The sequence below is a fragment of the Mus caroli genome, unplaced genomic scaffold (genome assembly GCF_978045245.1).
Source record: "Mus caroli unplaced genomic scaffold, Mus_caroli_1 scaffold_1, whole genome shotgun sequence".
Taxonomy (NCBI): Eukaryota; Metazoa; Chordata; class Mammalia; order Rodentia; family Muridae; genus Mus; species Mus caroli.
In genome coordinates this window covers 57,371,865-57,398,530 of record NW_028227256.1, presented here as the reverse complement: position 1 = coordinate 57,398,530, position 26,666 = coordinate 57,371,865, and the positions used below count along the sequence as shown (strand labels likewise).

General features: G+C 39.8%; 2 protein-coding genes across 36 annotated transcripts in view; one reads left to right on the top strand and one right to left on the bottom strand.

Annotated features, from left to right (window-relative positions):
• Positions 1-8,082, top strand: part of Raph1 (Ras association (RalGDS/AF-6) and pleckstrin homology domains 1) — an 80,807-nt gene extending 72,725 nt beyond the window's left edge. For 5 of the 7 annotated variants that reach the window (XM_085837808.1, XM_085837805.1, XM_085837803.1 and 2 more), the window contains 2 exons: positions 1,002-3,099; positions 7,928-8,082. In XM_085837808.1, coding sequence (XP_085693934.1) covers positions 1,002-2,999 — 1,998 coding nt within the window. In that variant the 3' untranslated portion in view covers positions 3,000-3,099; positions 7,928-8,082. Of the gene's footprint in view, positions 1-1,001; positions 3,100-7,927 lie in introns of those variants that run through there. The other 2 variants (XM_029479579.2, XM_029479580.2) reach the window with 2 other exon arrangements.
• A 2,208-nt stretch (positions 8,083-10,290) lies between these two features.
• The window catches only part of Abi2 (abl interactor 2), an 81,740-nt gene continuing 65,364 nt past the window's right edge, over positions 10,291-26,666 (bottom strand). For 15 of the 29 annotated variants that reach the window (XM_029476725.2, XM_085837757.1, XM_085837773.1 and 12 more), the window contains 2 exons: positions 20,934-21,107; positions 10,291-15,256 (listed from right to left, as the gene is read on the bottom strand). In XM_029476725.2, coding sequence (XP_029332585.1) covers positions 15,081-15,256; positions 20,934-21,107 — 350 coding nt within the window. In that variant the 3' untranslated portion in view covers positions 10,291-15,080. The remainder of the gene's footprint in view (positions 15,257-20,933; positions 21,108-26,666) is intronic. The other 14 variants (XM_029476730.2, XM_085837770.1, XM_085837786.1 and 11 more) reach the window with 1 other exon arrangement.

Genomic DNA, 26,666 nt, shown 5'->3' with positions numbered 1-26,666 from the left:
GAACTGCAGTTCACTAACTTAAATATCCTCAAGGCTAACTAGGTATCAGTCATAATTGAAAACAGATGGGTTACCTCATTTCTTCAGTTGTTCAAAGAGCCTAAAAGATGTTTCAAAGTTATTAAATCACAAGCCCTTCCCTTCCTATTTCAGAAGGTCTTGAGCCACAAATCTATGCATGGTTGGTTGGTTCAGGCCAGGTGTAGTCATTTCAGCAATGCTGAGTACTATCCAGATGGAGTGATGGACCACTTACTGCAAACCCTGGCTCCTGCTTCCTGAGCGTTTCCCTTAGCTTTACAGTTCTTATTCCTCTGACTTCTGGGTGATGTTTTATCTTTTGCTGTAATGTTTACAAAGCATTTATGTATTTTCCAGTAAAACAAACATAAAGAATGCACCCCCTTACCTGCATTGCTGGACTTCTGTGCATGTGGATGCAAGTGTTTCACATGAACACGAGTGTGTGTGTCAAGCTCATTCCTTGCTGTATGACTGTGCACGCCTGCTGAGCATTCTCATATTCTCACATGCCAGTTTACTAGAATCAAAAAGCTGTCCTCACTCCTCAGGAGGCCCTCCACCAGACCTTAAGCCTAGGATGGCATCTGCTTGGTGTGGATGCAGTAACCGACGAAAGGTGAACTCTTAAGCACAGGAGGGCATAGGGCAGGGTTTGCCAAAGTCCCATAGCCAAGAGCAGAAATCACACACCCTGTCACCACCCAAATGGCTTTGCAACAGGAACTCATTCCTAGATGGTTAGACAGTGTAGCTATTAAGAGAATATTGCAGGGTGAAACAAATTTTCTATGTCCTCGTTACCCAGGAATCAGATTTTAACCCTTCCTGACATTGTCTGTCTTTATAATCACCAACTACTGCATCCTCTTTATGCATGTCCTGAATTCCTTGCTGTTTAGTTTCATGGAGCCAAAGCTTACCTCTGTAACTGTTGTGTTGTTTCTCTCCCTCCCACTCCCTTTTTATGCTCCTTTTAGGCCAGAATGGAGTCTATGAATCGGTCCTACACTTCACTTATGCCCCCTCTGTCCCCTCAAACTAAGATCATCACCCCCTATACTGCCTCACAACCTTCACCGCCTCTGCCTCCTCCTCTGCCACCACCTCCTCCTCCTCCACCTCCACCACCACCACCTCCTCCTCCTCCTCTCCCCAGCCAGTCTGCACCATCTTCAGGCTCAGCAGCTACCATGTTTGTCAAGTACAGCACAATCACCAGGCTGCAAAATGCAGCTCAGCATTCAGGGACCCTGTTTAAGTCTCCAACACCATCAGCGATGCAGCCTCTTCCTTTGGCTTCACAGTCCAAGGCTCAAATTGTGGTGCCCCCCAATGGAGTTATTCCTCCACCCCCTCCTCCTCCACCACCCCCAACCCCCGGCTCAGCCATGGCCCAGTTAAAGCCAGTGCCATGTGCCCCATCCCTACCACAGTGCAGCCCCCAACCTCCCCCACTGAAGATTCATCAGGTCCAGCACCTTCCTCCGGCAGCCCCTCCCATCCCTGCAGCTGTCCCTCCTCAAGCACCCCCTAAGCCTCTGGTGACCATCCCTCCTTCAGCCAGCACAAAGACTGTGTCACCAGTAGTAGCACAAGCTGTGCCACCAACCCCTGCACCTCCAGTGCCCCCTGCAAAGAAACAGCCAGTTTTCCCTGTTTCTCACATTCCACCCACTCCCCCTGTACAGCCTACCCCATATCCCCCCCCTACACTACCCAAACAGCAGAGCTTTGGGGTAAAGCTGCCCCCCTCTCCACTGTCCCCTGTGCCCTCCGTTGTGAAGCAGATAGCCAGTCAGTTTCCACCCCCTCCCACGCCTCCTCCTGTGGACTCTCAGCCCCTAAAGTCCCTGCCAGCAAGTGGCACCCCACAGTCCCCTCCTGCAGTAAAAGCAAAACCCAAATGGCAGCCCAGTTCAATCCCTGTCCCTTCTCCAGATTTCCCTCCTCCCCCTCCTGAAAGCAGCCTGGTGTTTCCTCCGCCACCTCCTCCAGCCCCAGCCCCACCACCACCACCACCACCACCGCCACCACCACCACCAGTGCCACCCACGGCTTCACCTACCCCTGACAAAGGTGGATCTCCAGGCAAAAAGACAAGTAAGATGTCCAGCCCTGGGGGAAAGAAACCACCCCCAACCCCGCAGCGCAACTCCAGCATTAAGTCCGGCAGTTGTGCAGAGCACCCTGAGCCCAAGCGACCCTCAGTAGACAGTCTAGTCAGCAAGTTTGCACCGCCAGCAGAATCAGGGTCTCCCAGCAAAGAGACCCCACCACCTCCTGCAGCACCCCCCAAACCTGGGAAACTACACCTTTCTGGAGTCAATCTCCCTGGAATCCACCAGCAAGGGATTGTGTCGGCAAAAGCCTCTGTTTTGAGTGGGCGTGGAAAGGACGTTGTAGTGGAATTTCCATCGCCACCATCTGATTCTGACTTTCCACCCCCTCCACCTGAAATAGAGCTTCCTCTGCCCCCTATCGAGATTCCAGCTGTATTCTCGGGGAACACCTCCCCCAAAGTGGCAGTTGTTAATCCTCAGCCACAGCTATGGTCTAAAACATCAGTGAAGAAGGCTCCCCCACCTACCCGGCCCAAACGCAATGACAGCACCCGCCTCACTCAAGCAGACATCTCTGAACAGCCAGCAATGACCACAGTTGTGCCACAAGTGCCCACCTCTCCTAAATCCAGCCTTAGCGTCCAACCTGGATTCCTAGCTGATCTTAACAGGACATTGCAGCGCAAGTCTATCACGCGGCATGGCTCCCTGTCCTCCTCACGTATGTCCAGAGCAGAACCCACCGCCACAATGGACGACATGGCACTACCCCCACCACCACCAGAACTGCTGTCTGACCAGCAAAAGGCTGGCTTTGGAGGTAGTCATATTTCGGGCTATGCAACATTGCGAAGAGGACCCCCTCCCGCTCCTCCTAAGAGAGACCAAAATACTAAGCTCTCAAGAGACTGGTAGCCACAGACTTATTTTCATGCTATCTATTATCAATTCTACAATCAGTTCATCTGATCATCTGTGAATCCAGGTGTTCAGAGCCTCCTGATATGTTATTCAGGTAGTGTCCAGCTGTGTGTGTTTGTGTGTATATGTGCTGCGTGTGTGTACATGGATGTACGCACAGCTATACAGATTGTGTGTATATACATATGTAATACATGTGTGAATGTGTATATATACAGAGAACTGATTCTATTTATTCCTTTTGTCTCCTAATCCAAATATGGAGATTTGTATATTTTGAGTGGAAGGAGACATAGGAGGGGATATACTGTCACTTATAATTTGTCTATCGTATGGATTGGACCAAACACTAGAAGATATTTCCTGTGTCTGTCCATGTGCCACCTCTCTGTGCATGTGTTATAAAAGAAATAGATGGGCAGTTTCTCGGCTAGAGAGTACCATCAGAATGTTTGGTGTATCTGGTAGGGCTTTTTTTCTTTATTTCTCCCAGTTTTTCCCAGTTGGCTGAATTTAGAACTGCTTGACTGACACTTAAGTACTACATGTAAAGGGACACTGTACATCAGGAAAACCTTCACTATACGGAACGGGTAAAAGTGCAGGAAAGGGGAATCCAGAAGACACTGTCTGTGGCTATACATAGGAAACTAACTTATGGCTGCTCTAGTTGCACTAGTCCTGCCATGACCCTGGCCAGCCACATTTGAGATGTCTTCCCAGGTAAGCTTCTTGTCTACAGCACAAGGAATATTTAATGCTATGAACCTGGCTACTTTCAGTACTGTCTTACGAAGCTTCATCAACCTGGCCTCATGATTCTCGCTTTACTGTGAATGTCCAGTACACATTGTAATGTACTGTCCAGTTATGTCTGTAAGTGACAGTTATCTTCATATATAGTGTGTGCATTTGTAGACATTTGAATCCATGGATAGTCTGAATATGAAATATATACCCTGTGCCCAATTTGGTTCATCATTATAAAGACAGTCACCTGCTGCAATGCCTTCTTTAAAATTTGTTTGATAGGAGAGAAAAGAACTGAACTGGCCCTGTACAGGTATCTATCACTCATGAAGTTACAATGCAAAGAATCTATTTGGGAATGGGATTATCATGAACAAAGTGAGTTTTCATAATTTCATCGATAGCTAGTGGAACTGCTAAGATCTCTGCCATTTACAGCACAAGTGTAGAGATTTTGTAGATAACCAGGTGTCTGATGGAGTAGTGTTACAGTCCAGTGACAGTGACACTGGCTATGCATAGGCAGCTGGGCAAACTTTGGACGCTACTGGACTTCACACTCTTCTGTGTGCTTTTGGTACTTTTATCAACTTACAATGACAGGTTGAAGGGAATAAAATACAACCTTAGAGCTATTTTTTAAGAGAATAAAAACTGCCCACCCCACCAATTACAAATGAATATATCTTGTAAAGGAGGTCTGTGCCTGTTGAAAAGATAACCAGTGCCAAACGCAAAACTCCTTAGTTCCTGTCCCTCAAGGAGAAAGTAACTGCAGTGAATCTAGGTCGAGACTCATTGGAGAATTTAGTATTGGTACTACTACATCACAGAGATGTGTGACTGGCACCTCCTGTCACATTTGCAGCCACTATTCAGTGCAGTCACAGTCAGGGAGGAAAAAGACCATACAAGTCATTGTGCTTCTTAAAACCCAACTTAAGGATATTTTTTGAATCTTTCAAATTGTTCACCAAGTATTTGAGCTTGCTATTCCTATGATGAAGTGACCTTTAACATAGTGCATTGTTAGTTTCAATACATACAACAAATGTAGTCAACCTGAGTACAGATGCCAAGCCCACCGAGACTGAGAGAACTACTTCCCCGTGCTGGTCATCAACCTGTGGCTCTGTTCAAGAGAGTGGATCCAGGTATCCCCAGTGTGGAATTTTTGTTTTCTTTCTAAATTAAACCAGATAAGACAATTTAAGATTTCCTTGAATGGAAAAATATATACTTCCAATCTAGATTAAGCCCTAAATCAACAGCCTTCATTTTTTTTCATTGTGGATTTCATGGGAATCCTTAAGGCATCCTGAGCCATGACTTACTTATGTTTTATTGTCTTGGGAGAGCAGATACCTTTGAAAACTAGTAATGCCAAAAAAATGAGAGAGCAGTAACTATCCTTTTCTAACTCCAGTCATGTGACCGCATGCAGTTTCTTTATATTTCTCAAAGATAACACCCGTTAATTAAAAAAAAAAGTGATACATCCCTATCTATTTTTTTTTTAAGTAACATTCCAATTTTTGTTTTTAACTGCCTAGTGTGTTTGAAGGTTTTGTTGAGGTGTAGTTTTGTTTCTTCTCTTGTCTCTGATGTGTTCACAGACAAGGCCCACTGCCCTGTGCTTGGCAGCTCCAGCTTACATGGCTTTCAGGCCTGTGAAAGGCACCTGCAGCTTTCCCAGATGCTGACTAGTGAATAGGGAAGGTGAGGACTTTCTGATCCTGAGGGCAGGACACTGGTGCTTTTCAGAATTGGTGACTCACTTTCTGACAACCAATTTCAAGAGTCTCTAGTGCTTAAGGTTTGGCCCCAACTCTGAAGGGCAGCGGAACAACCAAACTCCAGCTCACAGGTAGTGCAAACACTAACCTCTCCATCCCAAGAGATTTAAATACTTTGCTTTTTTAGTCACTACAATTCTCATTTGAAGGGGAGAAAATTAGTTTTTTTAGATGCCCACTTACAGATAACTACATTTTTTTCAATATCTAAACTTTTTAACATGAGAAAAATGGCTGTATCTTAGAGATTACCAAAAAGACTTGTTTTCATCAGATAATTAAAAGTAATAGAGATGACAGTGTGGTTTTTTTTTTTTTTAATTCCTACAAAACTAAGGTGCTCCTACCCACAGATGGCATATCTTGCAAAGGGCTAAGAACTGTTTTGGGTTCCTTCTCTCTGTGTTACTTTGATGTTATAAATAATGCTGAATTTGTCTAAACAGAATTGAGAGGTCATAGAAATCCTTAACGGGGTAACAATTCCGAACCTGGGTGTTAGTGTGGACTCGTTCACTTTGAACAGAACATTTTGCCACCTTTGCTACTCAAAACCAATTTTATGTTACCAACACAGGGCAGTATTGAAGCAAGTAAAAAAACCCATTCAAACATTTTCATATATCTTCAAAAATCAGAAATAGCATTATAACTGATGTAATCCCAGACTTTACTGCAATTTACTAACTAAAACAATGGTCCTGTATGGTTAGGTGACAATTTTCGATAAAACAGGTATTACTATTTTTGTTATACATGAAAATGGCTTTCTCTTTTTTTAAAATCCCTTTCAAATTAAAAATAGTTTTTGGAGTATTAGTTACTTTTTAATATCCACTTTACATTATCTGTAATATGAAACCTCTCTCTAAGTTTACCCAAAGGGAAATGCAAAATCTGAATATCCCACCATCTTTTAAGATGGTCCTTTAGTCCAATGAAAGCATGTTACACCTTTAAAACTCTAGCCATAAAAATTACAAGTGCTCAGTGCCCTTAGGAGGTCTATATGTAAAAGAAACCTAAAATCTAGGTGAATTTAATGAAATAACATACTTCATACATATACAATGTAGGGAGTGGGGCAGGGGCTCTATTGGGTTTTCTCTGAAGTAAACCATTTTAGAGAGCTATCTGCTATTATCCCCAGTGCCTTGAACTCTTTAGAGGAATAGCATTTAAAAACAACAAAAAACCACAAGTAAACTTTTGAGGTGCTAATGAAAGAAGGAAGGTAAGTACTTTTGAAGTTTGGGCAGAAATGGGAAGGGGGCGACTCTTACCAGAGTTTTTCATCCATCTACATGGAATCTGGCTGTTTCCTCTCAAAGATGTTTAGAAAAGTGGTTCAGGTCAATACTGAGCCATACTTAAGATCTGGCCAAATTGGGAGCATGTTCATGAGCTGTGAATTTCAAGAATCAGCTTCTTAGAAAGATAATGGTTGCAGCAGTAGGGGATACATTTTTTTTTAAACCATCCATTAACTTTGTTACAACTTAGTACCAAAACCTGACATTTTTTCATAATTCCACCTCCTAGTTCTTCCTGTATTTGTAAATAGTCCCTCCTAGAAATTAAGCATTAACTGGAATGTGTCAAATGACTTTGCTTAGTTTTACTATCAGCCACTAGTGAACTCTTCTTCCTGAGATGCATAAGGTAAAATATGATTAGCTTGTGCTAAGTGTTGTAAAAATACTGTTTACTGTTTTCAAAGAGAATTGCACAGTATCTTTAACTGGGGTTGTCCTCTTCTGTTTCTTTAAAAAAAAAAATGGAGTCAAGGCTCACTCTGACTTCTAGCTGTGGGAATTCTGTCATAGATATAATGTAGAAATATACTTTTTTAAAGCATGAAGAAATCAAAAATGTACCTGAGAGAGGACATTATTCAGAGGATTATGCACAGCTTGATAAGGATGAAGTTGTGGTTTTCTTTCAGCCTTGTTGCTATTATTTTCTTCTGCATAAATGTACACTCATTTCATTATGTGCCTTGCTCCCTGATTGTGCAAAGCTATATATATATACACACAAATATATATATATATATATATATGAAAGAGAGATATATTCATTCAGTACTACTGATGTTTTTGTTCTACTGCTGGATTAAGTTATTGTCTGAGTTACACTTGCCACTTGTCATAAACTATTGTAATGGCTTAGGACAGTGGTCATATAGCCAGAGTAAATTTGTTTTTCCAGTTTCATTATTTTGTCATCTATCCCAATTTTTAATAATAAAAAGAAATTTCATAGATTCCATTTAAACAAAGGATTTCAAGTGTTTTGGATGAGCACTATTAAGAGTCTGGCTTTGTAGAGTGGGAGAGATGACTCAGCTGTTAAGAATGCTTTCTGCTCTTCCAGAGGACCAGAGTTCAATTCCCAGCACCCTCGTCGGGCAACTCCAAACCACCTATTACTCCAGCTCCAAAGGATCCAATGTCCTCTTCTGGCCTCCAAGGCACCTGAACATGTGTGGCATACATACACTTAAATAAATAAAAGTAGATTTTTAAAGACCCTGGTTTTAAAGCTTGTTGTGTCAGAACGTCCTGAACAGGTTACATGCTAGAGGTTAATTGACCACAGTTACCTTGCTGTGTCTTGCTTGTTTATACCAACACACTAGAGATGAGGAAGTGGCAAGGGCCAGCCTGACCTTCACATGGATAAGAGCCAATTCTCAGAGGCTGCCCCCTGCATGTGCACACAAACACAATAGATATGTTACAAAAGAATCCCATTTTAATAGTAGTAATAGGTTTTGGTTTTTTGTTTTTGTAGATTAGAAATTTATTTGTATTAGCTGGGCAGTGGTGGCACATACTTTAAAAAACTCACAAAGGAACTCGCACAATATGTACTCACTGATAAGTGGATATTAGCCCAGAAACTTAGGATACCCAAGATATAAGATACAATTTGCTAAACGCATGAAATTCAAGAAGAACGAAGACCAAAGTGTGGACACTTTGCCCCTTCTTAGAATTGGGAACAAAACACCCATGGAAGGAGTTACAGAGACAAAATTTGGAGCTGTGACGATAGGATGGACCATCTAGTGATTGCCATATGCAGGGATCCATCCCATAATCAGCTTCCAAACGCTGACACCATTGCATACACTAGCAAGATTTTGCTGAAAGCACCCAGATATAGCTGTCTCTTGTGAGACTATGCCGGGGCCTAGCAAACACAGAAGTGGATGCTCACAGTCAGCTATTGGATGTATCACAGGGCTCCCAATGGAGGAGCTAGAGAAAGTACCCAAGGAGCTAAAGGGAACTGCAACCCTAAAGGTGGAACAACAATATGAACTAACCAGTACCCCGGAGCTCTTGTCTCTAGCTGCATATGTATCAAAAGATGGCCTAGTCAGCCATCACTGGAAAGAGAGGCCCATTGGACTTGCAAACTTTATATGCCTCAGTACAGGGGAACCCCAGGGCCAAAAAGGGGGAGTGGGTGGGTAGGGGATTGGGGGGGTTGGTATGGGGAACTTTTGGGATAGCATTGAAAATGTAAACGAGGAAAATACCTAATAAAAAAATAAATAAAATAAAAATTTCAAACAAACAAAAAAAAACACACACACACATCTTGGCCATATAGCTAGGCTTTTCTCTGACTAGATCATAACTTAGAATAAACCTATTTATTTTAACCTATTTTCTGCCCATGGCTGGTCACCTGTATTCAGGTACCATGCTTCTGCCTCCTTACATTTTCCTGGGCAGAGTTTCCTGTGCCTTGCTGGCTCTATCCCAGAATTCTTTCTCTCTTGGATGTCTCACCTCTTAGTTCTTGCCTAAGCCATAAGCTTTTTAATGGACAAGTGGTGTAGGCATACAATACACAAATACAATAGTCTCTCTACAATCTTTATGGTGTGGGTGTGCAGTCAACATTTAATTAGCAGTTATGAGCTCATCTCTCAAGAAACATTGGTTAGAGCCTCTATGATGATTCTATTTGACCTCGAGTGTTTTAGTTTAGCTTGCACATACACGGAACTGTCTTTAATTTCAGCCTCTGTACAGCAGCAGTCACTCATGCATCTGAATTTAGGTCACCCTTAGCATTATATCAAATAAAACACTGAAAGTGATCCCACATTTCAGAAATGTACTCTGCATGAAGGAAAAAAAAAACAAATATATCAACTAATATAGTCATCAGTTCCAGATGGGTGTGTATGTATCATCTTCTAAATATCTTTAAAACATCTGCATCTCCAAAAACATCAGTTCATTGCTGATATTGTCCTGTGTGCAATCCTCAAAGGCTTATAGACTTCATTTTAAAACTTCATCATATATGTATCTATAAAATTTATCTGGCTGCCAAGTGTTACAAAAGCAGTAATTCTGACAAGTTCACATATGCCTACATATAATTCATAACACAATTACATTCACTATCCTGATATAAATATGAACACACACACTGATTTAGAAATACAATTATGTATTAGGATTGCCATATCAAATGGATACATTTAGTTTCAGGTTACAGATTCCCTTACCATCTACCATTAAACTATAATAAAGCGAAAAGTGATTCACCATCTGTTGTCAGTGCTTGACCCTAGCTCTGAAAAAAGTACACAGTAGACTCAGAATGACAGGACAGTGAAACAGAGGGCACCCTCCCAATCTCCAACACCTCAATGTGTGAATCCAAACCCTAATAAAAACAAAAGGCTGGTGTCCCATTTATTTTTAGACGCCAGAATACTCATGACAAAAAGACCCTTTTATTTACAGGGAAATCCTTTTCTTCAAAACATTTCTTTAAAATGTGTTTTAGTTGAGTATTCCAGCTTCCACATTACGTGTCATGGAAGTGACAAAGGCACTGAAGAACAATGGGCTTGTAAGGCAGCAAGAACTGTAGTATCCTCACTCTGGAGATAAACTGCACATCACTCAAATCACTAGAGAACTTCTGTAGTCATTTTTTTCTGGAATCTTAACCCACACTTCGTTTTAAAACCCCATTCCAATGATGGAAAATTTTACACTTAACAAAATTTAGTTGTATCTGGAAAAAGCAGTGTTCATAACTAAAATGAGAAGTTGTCTTTAAAACAAAATATTTCAGAGACCAAACTTGGAAGAAGTCCAACACTACTGAAATGTTTTAAGTGTTAAGTAACTGAACAGTACATCAGTGACTAGAACCACCTTAGAAAGAAGTAGTGATACATAAATGATTCTACAAGACACTGCAATACACTTCGTGTGGTTTTTATTTGGGTCAAGTTCTTAGTACACAGCAGTAATTATTCCGAGTACAATTGAAAAGTTAAGTGACTGTCCCTCACTCATCTGGAGGTGCTTCATGGCCCACACAAGGAATGTTACTGGCAACAGTTGTCTGCTCAAGTTGCCTGAATGGTTTTTTACTCAGTACCACCAACTCTCTGGGAACCCTTAGTGTAACTGCCAGATCATAAATTGTTTACATTCTTTTTGTAAACCATTTTATTAAGAAAAAAGGTACATGGACATAAAATATGATTAAAAACTGCTTTCCCATAGATTTCTGAACTTGCAAAAGAGGCTTCAGTTTAATGTGAAAATAATCTTTTTTTTTACAAAAAAAATTAACATATTTTGCAAGGTAATTTACACAGCTAGGCCCTGTCATTCCATTTGTTGATTTTTTTTTTAAAATAGAGATTCTCAATAAAACAAAGAGCATAAAGTAAATTTAGATAGCCAGCTCAATGCCTTCATTTAGTAACTTTGTAAGGCTCTCGTAAGTAAGGCTGTGTACTTTGTTGTGCTCCATTCTGTTCCTGCCAGCATAGAACTAAATACAATGCATTCTTGCTACACACAGCTTTATAGAAAGGAATTTATGAATTAAGTTTCAGAAGGGGTGAATGCAGGTTGCACTTGAATTCCTTTAAGCAATTTGAATACTTTGATGGTTATTTATCAGAACATGGCATATTTTTTCAAGTATAATCCTGAATACAGGTAGAACTCTATTTCTAAAGAAAAAGTACAGCACGCTTAGCTACAATAGTTGGTCCGGTGGAGAGAGAACCGAGCACTGAGTCAAGAACTAACTAGCTGCTTATCTAAAACACAGCATCTAACTCCATCACTCAGGTGAGACCGGGACAAACATTGTTAAAGCTTATTAGTTCAAAAACTCTGATTCCAAGTAAATGGTGTTAGGGAAGCATCAAGTCACCTTCGGGAGGAGTTCCTGGCCAAAGCTATTCATAAGTAAACAGCTCCCATTCATTTCAAAGATTTGGAAGTCTACCAACCATTTCTTCCACCAAAACCCTTTGCAGGAGTAAAGGCGGCCTTCGGGAGGCACCATGTTCTCCATGAGGAGAAAAGAGTAAAGCAAGCTGTACTACAGAAAGGTGACCTTAAAAGAAAATGAGAACTGAAAGATAAAAGCAAGCTATCATTTTGATGTCGCACACGTAAGAATCATCTTTAATCAACATAAAACTGTTAATGAGGCAACTACATGGTAGACATCATTTGTAAAGATGCATAAACCAGTCTCTAGCCAGGTAATATAAACAGCAGTAGTACTGGTAAGGAAAGGAGGGGGTAAAAACTATCACCCAGTGACTTAAGAATAGCAAACTCAGCAGTCCTGTGCTAATCCCTAGATGAGGACAACAAGTACCTCTCAGGAAGACAGAAGTAGCCAAAAGGAAAATACTGTAGGAGACATCTTTAAAAATTCATATTTATTCCAAACACAGCAGGCTGAAATCTTGGGTCTAGATTTCAAAATATTGGCACTATTTTTGTTTCTAATTTGCCTTGGCTATAAGATCAAACACAAGAATGTATTTTCACTCAGATCCTTGGACCTTCAAATATTAACACCAAAAAAAGAGACATGTCCAGTCTTTTTTTTTTTCCTCCTTTTTCTTTTCTTTTTTTTTTTAAGGGTAAAGGAACTGTGCACAGAATCAGACATTTCAGGATAGACCAGAGCCCTCAGTACCTGTGTCTTGGTAAAGTGGTTGTATTCTGGTCAGCAAAGTTTCAACATTTGTTTAAAATTCCTAATATCAACCATATTTTAGTTTATGGGCAAATAAATGGGAAAATTTACAATAAAACAGGAAATAACCTCACAGTATTAACAGCATGCAATCTATAAAATATTACATACATTAAAAGTCTCCGATTACTGTAGGTCTGGCTCATTGTTACAGAGTATCCTTCCAAAACAATTCAGAGAATCCAAAATTGCAAAAATTTAAGATTGGGGGAAAAGGCCAACATACAGTATTTTGTGTTTCGTTTTCAAAATCTTATCAGTACTCAATAATACAAGGGGGAGGGGGTCATCTGTCCCATGGATTACCCCCAGTGCAAGTCTTCAGCACAAAGGATTTCACAAGTGTTTTCTGCAAACCCCAACTCAGCAGGAGTCCAGAAGATAAGCTGTATTCCTGGTGCCTACCACCAGTTGTTTCTATGACTACAAAAGCTAGTTGTTTGCTGAGTTTCCAAGTGTCTTATTAATCAACTAAGCATGTTCAACAAAAGGCTACTTAAATAAATAATTAGTGCAACTAGTTTTCAAAAGTTTCCATGTACCAATACAATCAGAGTTAAACGTTCATATACAGTCTTGCTTGGGTCCATAATGGAACTAAAGGTTCAGAGGACTTCAGGGATATATCCTGAAGACAGTCAAGATGACCTAACAAATCCATGAAGTGGAACGTGTGCTAGAAGGAAGTTAAAGAATCCAAAGCTTCAGAAAAAAATCTAAAAGTGTGAGCCGGGCGTGATGGCGCACGCCTTTAATCCCAGCACTTGGGAGGCAGAGGCAGGTGGATTTCTGAGTTCGAGGCCACCCTGGTCTACAAAGTGAGTTCCAGGACAGCCAGGGCTACACAGAGAAACCCTGTCTCGAAAAAACCAAAAAAAAAAAAAAAAAAAAATCTTAAAGTGTGATAGCTGATGTGCAATGTGGTTTTTAAAATAAAATTAAAACCAAAACAGCCTGCTGCTCCTGGTACAGTGGCTCCTCCTTATAATCCTAGTATTTGAGAGGCTAGAGCAGGAGGAACACCATGTCTGAAACAAACAAAACCTACAACCTTAAAGCAAAAAAGGTCTTGAGAAGAACACTGTCTGGGTCCGAGTTGCACAGTGAAGCCTCAGGTGCAGATAGCGGATCTCCCAGTGGAGTGTCAGTGCCTTATAGTCTGCTTTTCTTCACATCTACAACCCTTGTTCTTCTAGCATCACCAGACAGCATGTGCAATCCTGCATCTGGATTACAACAGCTTTATCTCCTCTTCAGTAGATGAGGGAGATGCCAATAGTTTCAAATACATACTACTGCTTTTCCTCAGTGTGCCTGGGTAAGTATTTTATTCTATTAGTCTTCCTCAGCACACTCTTTACTCTGAATCACAAGGTTCAGAATATTACTAGGAGTGCTACTTTAGAGTCTAATCACTTCAGATCAGGAGGAGACTTATTTTTCAATAGCTGAGAGATTGAAAATGACTTGGCATCAGCTAACACTGCCATTGATAATGGTCCAAGAGCATGGTAGCAGCCTTTCATTCCCAGTCCAGGAGTGACTGTCAAGAGACTTGACAACTAGTCTCTGCTAAAAAAATAAAAATAAAGGGGGGGGGGGGTTGAATATCAAAAGAACAGTAATAGCTGGTCTGACTTCCTAGGCCCTACTCTGAAACAGTGCCTAAGGCTGGAGATCCTTAGGAACCTTCGTGTCCAACAAGCTCACCTCAGTACATGAAGTACCTACACCACATTTCACATTGGTTTCACTGGCTGCTATCAGCAATGCAGTCTCATGCAACAGTGCATTAAAATCAAACTGTTAACAACCCTGGGAATATTTGGAGACTTTCACATTTTGTCATCCTTATAATCTACAAACAGGACAGGATGCGAGGGAGTTCAGGATTAACTCACCTAGCGCACTCCAGTGCTAAGAGAACACAGGATTTACAGTGTTAAAGAAGGAAAACAGCTTTTTTAAGCAATCGAAAAGTAGTTAAATAAAGTATTTAAACACTGGTTCCTTTCCTCTCCATATACTGAAAGTAAAGGGCAAGGGTGTCCACCAGGCCATGAGGTTAGCCCCAAAGCAGAGGCAATGAGCATCCAATGTCACAGATTCTGCAGGAAGAGAAATCCAAGGGTGTACAGTATTCCTGAGAAAGATCCCAGATATTTTTCCTCAAGTCAGTCTTGGTCTTACATGTTTTAGCTACATGTTCATGTTGGTATGCCTTTCATGATTGAGAAATGGCCACATTTTCAATCTAGATAGCATAATGCAAATGACAGCAAGAAGATCCACTTGTTCAGACTTGGCTTTCAGTTTTTGATACTAGGGGATAAACCAAAACAGTAATAAAAGGAGTAACTTCATCATTTGTATGCTTCATTCATTTCACTGGGAGGAAATTCCCAGGGCCTCAAGCTAATCTGGGAAGACCTGACCTCTTGAGAGAGAAGCACAGCTGTGCCGGGCTCTACTCCGAATAATGCATGATGGACTCAACATAGTTCCCAGGGAAGAGCCCGGTCACACCATTCATAACTCCCTCATACCAACCATCGTCATTCTTCTTGATGACATATATAATGGCTCCTTCCTGAAAGGACAGCTCATCTTCCTTGTCTTTTGTATAATCATAAATTGCCACAACTAGGGGGAAAACAAAAATAGGATGTGAACGAAAATACCATTCCTAGAAAGATAAAACCAAATAAGCACTCATACACAGCAACTTTTAAAAATTAACATATATATTTTTCTATCCAATTACCAGTTTAACACAGTTGAGTATCCTTTTCTAAAAAAAAAAAAAAGGTTCTAAATCCAATATAAATGGCAGACAAGCAAAAAAAAAAAAATCATGTTTAGTTAAACTTATCCTTCGATGGCCTATAAAAAAAAAACATTGCAGAGAAAAAGCAATCTACAAGGATAATGAAAGACAGCTATTCATTTCAACTTATACTGAGGCACCATATTGTATAAAAACAAATGCTCATAATGTAAATATACTACTATTGTGAGATACACTGTGAGGCACCTGAGAAGTGAGACAGACTAAAGAACAGCAAGGCCATCACTCCTTTCTGGACTCTTATCAGTGAAGACTGAATTCTTACAAGCTAAAGACCACTATACATATACTTTTTCTTTCAAAACATATGTTGCATTATGTTACCAATTTAATACATCCATAATAATAAGGTGCTAAAAGAACCAGGACACTTGATTTAGTTCCTCTGTGGTTTTTACTAGTTTCACTCACTTGGTAATGGGCTCCTGAACCGTTATCTCATATAATCTCTGGTTCCTATCATTACATCTACCCTCAAAAATTTTAATAAAATCAGATAACTCATAACTTAACTCACATTCACTTAAGACTTAGTCTTTGTTCCAAACTCAAGTATGTTCTGCATACCATAAAGAACTTTTTTCAAGAAAAGTATCTCATTTGGGCCAGCAATAGATATGGTTGGTAGGTAAAGGTACTACTGCCAACCAAGACTGAGTTCAATTCCTGGGACCCACATAACCAAAGAAGAAAATGCACTCCTACAGATGATCTTTTCACCTCTAGCATGGCACTCAAATGTGCCATAACATGCATACATACACATATAAATAAATGTATTTTTTAATTAAGAAATATCTCCAGCTGTTTTTCTAAGCATACACACTGTAACTTGTCTTAAAACTTGAGGGCTGGGATGTAACCCAGTGGCAGAGCCATGAGCCCTGTGTTTCTGAACTACTTTAATAAAAATCTAATGGCATCTCTCATACATAATTATCTTTATTACTGGGATACACTGAGGACATCAGAAGCCTAATTTAGAAGAGTCAAGGTATGTTTCTCTATCTAAAAACAGTTCAGTGTAATTATATGACAAGTTTAGGTGTTAAAAAAATTAGAATTAAAGTGTTTAGTACTGCCAGTCAATCTCTATTTTAAGAAAAAGCAAGATTCTTGGTACTTACAAAAATGTACCCACTGAAAAGCAATCCAGAATAACTATTTTTCTATTGGTAACAACACAGTAAGTTAGTGGACAACTTTACTGGAGGTTGTAGATTTAGCTTAGTGGTTCAGTCCATTGCGGGCGGGTGGGCGGGAAGGAGGATTTGCCTTAGAAAGATTTCATAGCAAATGTAAGTCTGAACTGTGGTTATGGTCATGCAGGAGATGTGTGTGTGTGTGTGTGTGTGTGTGTGTGTGTGTGTGTGTGTGTGTGTTAAAATCAGCAATCAATTGAAATTAACTTTTCTATTTTTACTCCTTTCAAAACAATCCTGTTTAAAACTACCAATTTCCATTCCATGCAAACATAGATATCCATGAACTGTTAGGCATCTGGCTATTTTTCTGTAATTACAGGCAAAAGAAAAGTAATGGTGCTTCAGTTTCCCAGGACTAACATGAAAGAAAGCACTGTCAAGGTCCAAGCACACTAGCTCCAATTATCACCCAGTTAAAATAGCCTATAAGAAATGCTTTCGCTGAACAAAACTAAACAGTGCCTTTTAAATTTAATATGAAAAATGTTAAGGACAGAAGAGGTAAAGAAAATGGGAAGAGGAAAGAGAGCTCAGGAGGAAAGGGAAGGTGGACTACAGACATGGCCAGACTATCTTCTCTCATAAATATGTAAGCTGGCACAAAGCAACAAGCAAGCACCCAACACTGAAAATGATATGCTCACTCATCTGTCCAACACAGCATAAGCACTGGCCATCATAGAGCCATATTCAGTATTAGTCAGCTGCTGAATCAGTACTGAGTATAGCAGATATGCATGGCGAGGGAAGTGAGACAGAGAATGCTCTGCAGAAGGACAGGGAAAGGGACAGAGATACAGGACATCAGCAACCACACCTGCCAATGAACCACCTGAACTGGCTGGCAAGCTACTAGAAAGCCAAAGGTAACCAAGTTACCATCTCCGTCTACTGTATTTATTTTATTAAGTCTTGCTATGAGATATGATGATTTTTCTTACATGGAAACTGGAAGGCTTATTATAAGGCAGTAAAGCCTCTTTAACAATTTAAAACTGATCTACAATCTGTCCTGAGGTGACCAAAGTTGAATTTGACATAATTACTAATAAATTTAGTAACTTAACAATGTTATCTGAATTAAAAGCAATTTCAAAACTTATTGTGGCTGCTGTTTCTATGAAAAACAATGCTGCTTTGTTAATGAGGCCATGTTTCCTCTGCCCCACCACACTAAAGAAACTTCACACTAAAGTGAAGATACACCGCCTAGTGCTTTCATCACGTCCTGTTAGGCAATGACCACCCTCAATGTTTTCCTCCAGTTTCTACAAACACTGTCTTCTAGTTCTCTTACTACACCCGGAGTTCTACAGAGCCAGGGAAGAGGGAGCCCTGCCTTCTCCTGACTCCTCATCGCCACAGTTCCTGTCTGCACCAGTGTATTAGCCAATATACTTGAAGAACCTGGACATTTTCTAAGCAGTGTAAAGACTGGATTTTACAAACTCTTTCTGACCTTCAATTCCTATGCATACTGCTTCCTGAAATAGTCTGCTTGGGATGATACCCTGGTCGACCATCAATCAAAGATTCTTGGTTTCTTGTTCTTCTAAGTTAACAGAAGTACAGAAGTGCACTGTCTCCAAGTACGATATACTCCTGGGTGAGAAAAAACACCCACAAACTGACCTTCACTAACTCACCCAATCCTTCTGAAAGCCAAATCACTCCCATCTATCTTTTCCCTTCTTAACAAAATTTAAGCAAGGCCTTAAAATGGGCATATCAGCCAACATCATAAAAAAAAAAAAATTACTTGGTTTTAAACTCTGAAAGTGCTAAAATAACTGAAAGACAATGCACTTGGTGGACATTTCTAAGTCCCTACACTTGCCAAACTGAATACTAGTAAATAGCAGAGGCTGGCAAATCCCAGAACTCAGGACAGTGGGGAGAATTGTGAGCTCCACAGTTTAGATCTCAACTCAACTATGACTCTCTAGTTCACAAAGTCTACATAGTTTCCCTAAACTTCAATCTGCCACTTTGGCAGTATTACAACAGTGCTTACATTTGCTACCTGAAAGCAGTTATGTTAAATGCAGTGATTCGTGTTAAAAAAAATTTATTAGTTTATTAGTAAGTTCTGTAAAGTGACAGGCACAAAAAGAATGTATAAAACCACTTGCCACTTCAGGTATAATGGCTTTTAATCCAGCACATAAGAGGCAGAAGACCTCTGAGTTGAAGATCAATCTAGTCTACATAGTGAGTCCAGATCAGTTAAGGCTACACAGTGAGACCCTGTCTCAAACAAAACCAAACAAATACTGGCCTCTACCCAATCAGGGGATACACACACACACACACACTGAATACTATTTGATCTGACTTTATATACGTATGGTTCCTCCTTCTGTGTGGATATGTCTATTGTCCAGGTCAAGACTAATGATCCCTCTTCTGCAGTGTCATTCCAGACCCTGTATTTCTCATCTCCAGGAAGTTCAATGTCTGTCTGTCTGTCTCTAAAAATATTCTCTCGTATTCATTTTCTCTCACCTTTCACAACAGTGACATATATAAAACTGTTTCCCTTTTGTGTGTTGGGGGGGGGCGGGGAGGCCCTCAGTCAAGCTATGCTGCCACCTGTTATTCAAAGCCTTAAAAAATATTGTTTTGTATATTTTCCCCCAGATCCTGTTTGAAGAAAAGGAATAAATCTGCTTATACTTGCTCTTTCTTGGCCAGAAGTGTTAAGTCCACTATTTCTGTAAGCCTTATCTAATTGCTTTTGAGTATGTATATTTGTGTACCTGGACAGCAGTATATCCGTATGAGTGCAGGTGCTCACAGAGGCCAGAAGCATCAGACTCCCCTGGAGACTGAGCTAGAGGTAGCTGTAATCATCCAACATGGTTGCTAGGAGCTGAGCTCGGGTCCTCTGCAAAAGCAGTATATGCTCATGACTGCGGGGCCATCTCGCCAACTCATTAAACTCTCTACTTCTTCATAAATGTCCATGAGGGATTTGTGGTGGTCTGAATGATGATGACCCCATAGGCTCATATGTTTGGGTGATTGCTCCCTAGCTAGTAGACTCTTAGAAAAGATTAGGAGGGGTGGCATTGTTGGAGAAGGTGTTGTCACTGGAGCCCTTACGAGATCCAGTCCCACCCCATGTAGCATTCACCTTCTCACTGTCTGCCTCTGTGTCTGTCTCTGCGTGTCTCTCTGTCTCTCCCTCCCCGCCCTTAGCTACTGCTCCAGTGCCAGTCTGCCTACAATCACCCCAGCTCTCGATGATCATGGACTAACCCTCTGAAACTGTAAAGAAGTCCCCAGTTGAATGTTTCCTTCTGTAAGTTGCCTGGTCGTGGTGCTTCATCACACCCATAGAATAGTCACTAAGACATCATTTTAGCATGCGGCCAGTTTTGAGACACAGTGGTTTGGTTGCTTCGGATTCTTTAACAGAAAGTTTCCTTCTACATCAACAATTCCACACACACAAGCTGGTCAGAGTTATGTTTTTCTTTTGCGTTGTGAGGCAGGAGCTTACTCTGTAGCCCAAGCTGCCCTGGACCTTACTCTGGCCTTAGCCTCTCAAGTGCTGGGGTTGTAGGTGTGAGCACCGTGGACAGCTGAGCTTGAGACTTAGAAGCCCCTGATCCACGGTACCAGATGTCATAGTTACCTAAGAGAAGGAATTTTACACACACACACACACACACACACACACACACACACACACAGAGTTATAGAAAGGAGTGAGGCATTATTCTTTGGAAGAAAGTTTCCTATGGAAATACTCAAGCTTAAAACATATAAAAATAACTCAAAATTAATTATCTGAAAGTTTAGCACAGTGGTATGTAACTGTTATTCTAGCGTGAGGCAGAAAACTCAAGAGTTAGAAGCCAACCTGGACTACTTGGTAAGACTGTATGTCAAAAAGAAAAATCAAAATAGTAATAATACTGATAATGATGGTTGAAAGCATGGGAATAGAAATAAATAATTTGGAAAAATAATCCTCTTCCTGGGGAATTCCAAAGGAAAACCCACTTGGTTTTTATTTTGTGGTATATGAATAATTTGAGAAAAGAAAGTTCAATAATATGAGATAAACATAAAAATGTACTAATAAACTTCAAAACCATAAACCCCGTAGACTGACTAAAAAACCTAAACAGAATAGATAATATAAGTAAATAAAGCTTTAATTATAAGTAAAAATAAGCATGCCCTTTTTCTGAGCAGCAGGTCTCATTTCTATGTATAGAAGTTTTCTCATCCTTCCAGACGACCCCCTGACACTTACCCTTTTCCAAGTAAGCCCTTGGCGCCCACGGTGGGTCCTCTTCAGCATAAGGATCGCTGTACTCAACCACAGCTGCTTCCTCCTCTTCATAATCTTCTGGAGGAGGTGGTGGAGGGGGGGATTCATCAAAGACTGGCTCTTCCACAGGTGGGGGTGGAGGTGGTGTATCTGAAACTAAGAGTGTATCAAGGTGACAACAATGTATCATGTAAAGTTCAACATTTATCTGAACTTCTAGATTCATTCAATAGAAGCCTAGACTGGAAAATAATAATCTTTCAAATGATGAATGAGCAAGAGTAATTTTCCCACAATTATGTTTTAAATCTTCAAGCATGACTTTTTCCTCCCATTTGGGTCAGTTGATGGTGCTGAATGAGTTTTGGTCAAAATACTGTTAATTGGGCCTCCAGAACCTTTCAGTAAAAACAATCACTTTTCTAAAGAAATGAGTACAATATAATGGGCTTTACACCCTATTCAAGTCATTATCAGAACATTAATAAATTGGGTAATTACAAACACATAAAAAGTAAAATGAGTCAAAAAAATATATACATGTTTTTACAATCTGCTAGGTTGTTCTCATTACAATTGAGACAGGTTTTCACTATATAAACCAATCAAACTTGCAATCTTACTGCCTCAGCCTCCCAAGGGGTGAGATTACAGTAATTCACCACACTGCCAGCCTTTTTTTTTTTTTTTTTATTAAACAGAATTCTTTCAAATTGGGGAGGAAAAAAAATCACTAATAACTTTGGGAGTTCAAACACTAAGACATTTATGAACTAGTTTTGTTTTTAACTAATTCAGGTTTAGTGATTATTTGAAATTTCTTGAAACTACACGTCCATATGTATTATTAGGAGAACTTAAAATATACCCTGCAGAGAAATGCTTTCAGGGGTCAGTCTTACCATATTACACCATGTCTAAAAAAATCATCTGCAAACCCAAAGAACTCACAGCTTTCAAATGCTTGATACATACTTGAACACAACAAGTATAATAAGCTTGCATTTACCAGCCCTCAGTTCTAAGCATCAGCACTATTCTTACTTATAAAGTTCTCAGCGAGCCTGTTTTTAATCTCAGTCTCCCGACAGTCAGATGTGCCAATACCACTTGCTATTTCAGTGTTCTCCCACAGGCTGAGAGCCATTCTGTACTTAAAAATTCACTCACCAAAAATTCTGTATTCCTATGGGATTTGGTTTTTTTTTTCCCTTGAGGGTGTGGTGCTATTGTGTAGCCTAGGCTTCCCTCAAACTTGTACATGGCACTAGTCCTATGTTGTTTAAAAACAAACAAACAAAAAAACAAATCTGTGATCTTAATAGATCCTTTATTCGAATGTAATGTTTTACGTAGAGATTAAAAACAGCAGTGAAAATTCTGTATCTTTATAAGAGAGTTAACAACTGCACAAAAACAGAGATCCAAGGGACCTTCAGAAAAATCCGAGAAACTGTGTTCTAAAATTACACAAAATAGAGATACTGTTAATTTTCCCCTTCTTTGTGACCACCTCAGAGCCAGATGAAAAAGGCTGCCACGTTACTGTTTTCGTATGCATCTCCCAGTTATACAGCTAGGATGGCATAATTCATTAGTTCACTTCATCTTTCCCTTGGAGAGACTTTTTAATTCATTTTTTTACTTTTTTGCCATTCTAGGGCTCAACTCAAGATCCTTACGCATCTTCCATTCTACATAACCCTTTAAACCATACCCTTACACCTTACACATCTTCCATTCTACATAACCACTTTAAACTACACCCCCAGGCCAAGGGGCTGGTTTTTTGTTTTTTTTTTTAAGATTTCTTTAGTATATGTAAGTACACTGTAGCTGTGTTCAGACACTTCAGAAGAGGGCATCAGATTTCGTTATGGATGGTTGTGAGCCATCATGTGGTTGCTGGGATTTGAACTCGGGACCTTCGGAAGAGCAGTCGGCGCTCTTAACCACTGAGCCATCTCGCCAGCCCCAAGGGGCTGTTTTTAATCTTAATTTTATAAATGTGAACAGAAGCTCCCCAAGATTAATGTTACTATAGCAATAATGGGAAAAGCATCTCTGCCCATTCCCTTAGATAGAATCTGTACCACATAAGCCATGCTTCATTACCAGTAAGTAAATACCACCCAGGAGCCTCATGTGGCTAGGTTCAACACTGAGAGCAGTATAGGGGAAATGTCACCAAGACGTAGACAACCAAACTTTTATTTTCAATTAAGTAGTGTGATGTTGTAAGTAATTATAGTAGCATGCATCATCATAGACCAAATTCTTTATGTGGGACCAAGAAAGGTTTCCTGAGACGTGATGGGTGAGTCGAGGTAATAGCTGGGAGGTAGTAAAGTATAGAAGGTGGCAAGCTTACATAGAAAAGCCCTGTCTCAAAAAAAGAAAGAAAGAAAGAAAGAAAGAAAGAAAGAAAGAAAGAAAGAAAGAAAGAAAGAAAGAAAACCACCGTCCAAACAACAGGCAGAGGAAAGGATGGCTGAATTTATCCTCTACTCAATGAATAATAGGGGTACCATATGAGAACTTTTTTTAAAAGATAAAAGAAGCATATTTGTGCTTTTTAAAATCACAATGTAAGTGCTTACTATAACTGGTTCCAAGTGACTCCAGACTATTCCACACATTAAATTTAATGCAAAGGATATGTTAGTTCAATAGACTATCTTTAAAATAATGCTTTAAAAACCTTATGATGACTCTAAAACAAAGTACACATCTTTCCACCGTGCATATTTTGAAGAAAATAACACTCATTTGAATGTAACTGTTAAGTCAGTCCCAGCCTTGTGTGGCTAGGAACCAGGTTCAGCACTGAGAAGAGTATAGAGGGGAAATGTCACCACACCTCATACAAAGGGAGAAAGAAGGGATTGGCAGGAAAGAGGTTGAAAGAAATCCCAAAGGAATCAGTTATGATAGGAGCCAAATTAGGAAGTGGCTTTTAAAATACTAACAATGCTATTATAATAGTGTTCTACAACTATCTACTCTAAGTGTCAACTAAGTTCTAAATACCAATCAAGTACTTAAATTACATTTAATTAAAATAATACTTCTACTTATGAATTTTTGTTTTGTTTTGTTTTGTTTTGTTTTCCGAGACAGGGTTTCTCTGTGTAGCCCTGGCTGTCCTGGAACTCACTCTGTAGATCAGGCTGGCCTCGAACTCAGAAATCCGCCTGCCTCTGCCTCCCAAGTGCTGGGATTAAAGGCATGCGCCATCACGCCCAGCTATGAAATATTTTTGATGTTTCTACAAACCTTATACCTTGCACTAATTACTGGTAAAATCTAATAAGTTCCATAATCTTATTCATCTTTAAAGTCCAATTCTGAAGAAAAAAAGAAAATATTCTGATAGATTGTTAATCTTCAAAGTCAGTAACAAAATCTGGCTGGTTCTCTCTAAAATATTTGAAATAATTTGTTCAAAGAACGTGTGGTAGCAAATGAATGATGGGATTTCCCCAGGTAAACACTCATCATATCAGTTGATTTAAAAAATAAAAACAATAAAGATAGAAAAGCCTTTCCACTCATTATTCAACTATCTTCTTTAATCAATGAACTTAATCTGATTTGTGATGGGAAAATGTCATTCTTGCTATAATTTCACTTCAACTAAATGTGGAACTCCAAAGAGCCTAATCAGTCTGTACTTCAGGAAATTTTAAGTGCAGTTATGTTCTATCCTACAGTTAACCTCTAAAAGTTCTACCTTTTTACTGGCAAAATGTCATGCCACAGCAACACATTAGACAAACTGACAATTGATAAGAAAAACACTTTCTCCTAGAGCCAGCATGGGTCACACACAAACCAAAAAAAAAAGTAGGCTGCAAAGGCATAATTTTAAAGCATAAAGAATATACTTGGACATAAATGAAAATAGCCCTTACATTTAAGAAACCATCTTTACAAATGACAATGTTTTAAAGCTTACGGATACTCATATAGAACCTCCTAATAAACAGAAATAAATCGGCTACTTTTAGAAACCAGCAAGAGAAAAGTAAAAGGACAGGACACATTCAACCTTTAGGCACCATGCTGGCTAGTTTTAGGTCAACTTGACACATATAATCATTTTGGAAACAGGAACATTAGTTGAGAAATGCTCCCACCAGATTGGCCTGTGAGCAAACCTGTAATGCATTTTCTTGATTAATAAGGGAGAGCCCAGCCCATTATGAGAGATGCCAATCCTGGGCTGGTGGTCAGGAGTGCTATAAGAAAGCAGGCTGAGCAAGCCATGGGGAGCAAGCCAGTAAGCAGCTCCTCTCTGTGCTGTACAACAACCAGTTAAAATACAAACAAAATATAAAAAAGAAGGGCCCCAAAATTTGCTTGCTATCGGCCAGACCCTTTTCTAAGTGCCAGGGATATAGGTAGCAAACAAAATTAGCAAAGCCCCTGCCCTGACAGACCTTACATTGTACTGTTAAAATGCCTACTTCCAGAGAACCATAACAAGAGATTTTAATTATTTTTAGCCAGGAGTGGTACTCATCTCTTTATATGAGAGGTGCACAGTGGGGCTACTATGGCCTGATGACATTGTATATTAAACTAATATACAATTTGACTCTTGAACAAAACACAGATCTGCACCACTCCCACAATCATACTATAGTTAGAAATGCCTGTTAACTTCTGACTGCAACAAATCCTATTATTAATAGCCTGCTAATGACAGGAAGCCTTATTATTATAGTCAATTAACACATATTCTACCATATGTATTATATACAGTGAAAAATCGTTACGAGATCACAATCAATCACTCTCAACACCTACTCCAACTACAGGCAGAAATTAAACCCAGGGCTGTGCGCATGAGGCAACCACTCTGCCATCCAGTGATCCCTCACCCTCAGGGGAACTTTTTTTTTTTAACCTGAATATGCAATATACTGGGAATGCAGGGATGATGAGCCTAACACTGTATTTTAAGTAGATATTATAGCGTAAGTTCACAACAGTAATAGGAGGTAGCAGAGGGTTACAGTAGTAGAGCAGCACGAGGTCATGTGACCTGTGAATTTTTTTTTTTGCTTGAGTTTGATAATAAATCTGTGGACATTCTATGATAGTAAAAGACAAACAGGCTGTTTTACATATCCGTAACATAACTTTCAACACTGACAAAATCAGTGGGACCCAAACAATTTAAACCCATGTTTTCCATGGATCAACTGTAATTCCTCAAAGTTTAGATTCCATGACATCATGCAACTTTATGACTGATAGTCCCTTAATCACCCAACACAGAAACTGCTTATTTCTTTCTGTTAGAGACACTCGTCATTAAATATTGACACAGGCTTCACAATTAAAAAATACAAGTTTCCTTAATGCTTTCCCAGAAGATTCAATATACCAACAAAATTAGCTATATAACTATGCATAATTCAAAAGCAGAACACAAACCAACGCCAATTGATGTCTGCTTCTCGGGGGCCAAACTGGCAGATTGATCTGTGCCCTACTGTGGTGTGGTCCTTTCTATACTTGGAATGCTAGAATAATATACTCAGGCCACATATGACACATCTATGATTCTAGGAAGAGGCAAGCTAGGGTACCAGTTTGTTTAGGCAACTGAGAAATAAGCAGGATATTTGTTTGGCAATCAGAATATCTTCTCATGCAGTTTTTTTTCCTTACATTACTATTTCATGTCTGTTTGTCAGACCTTGA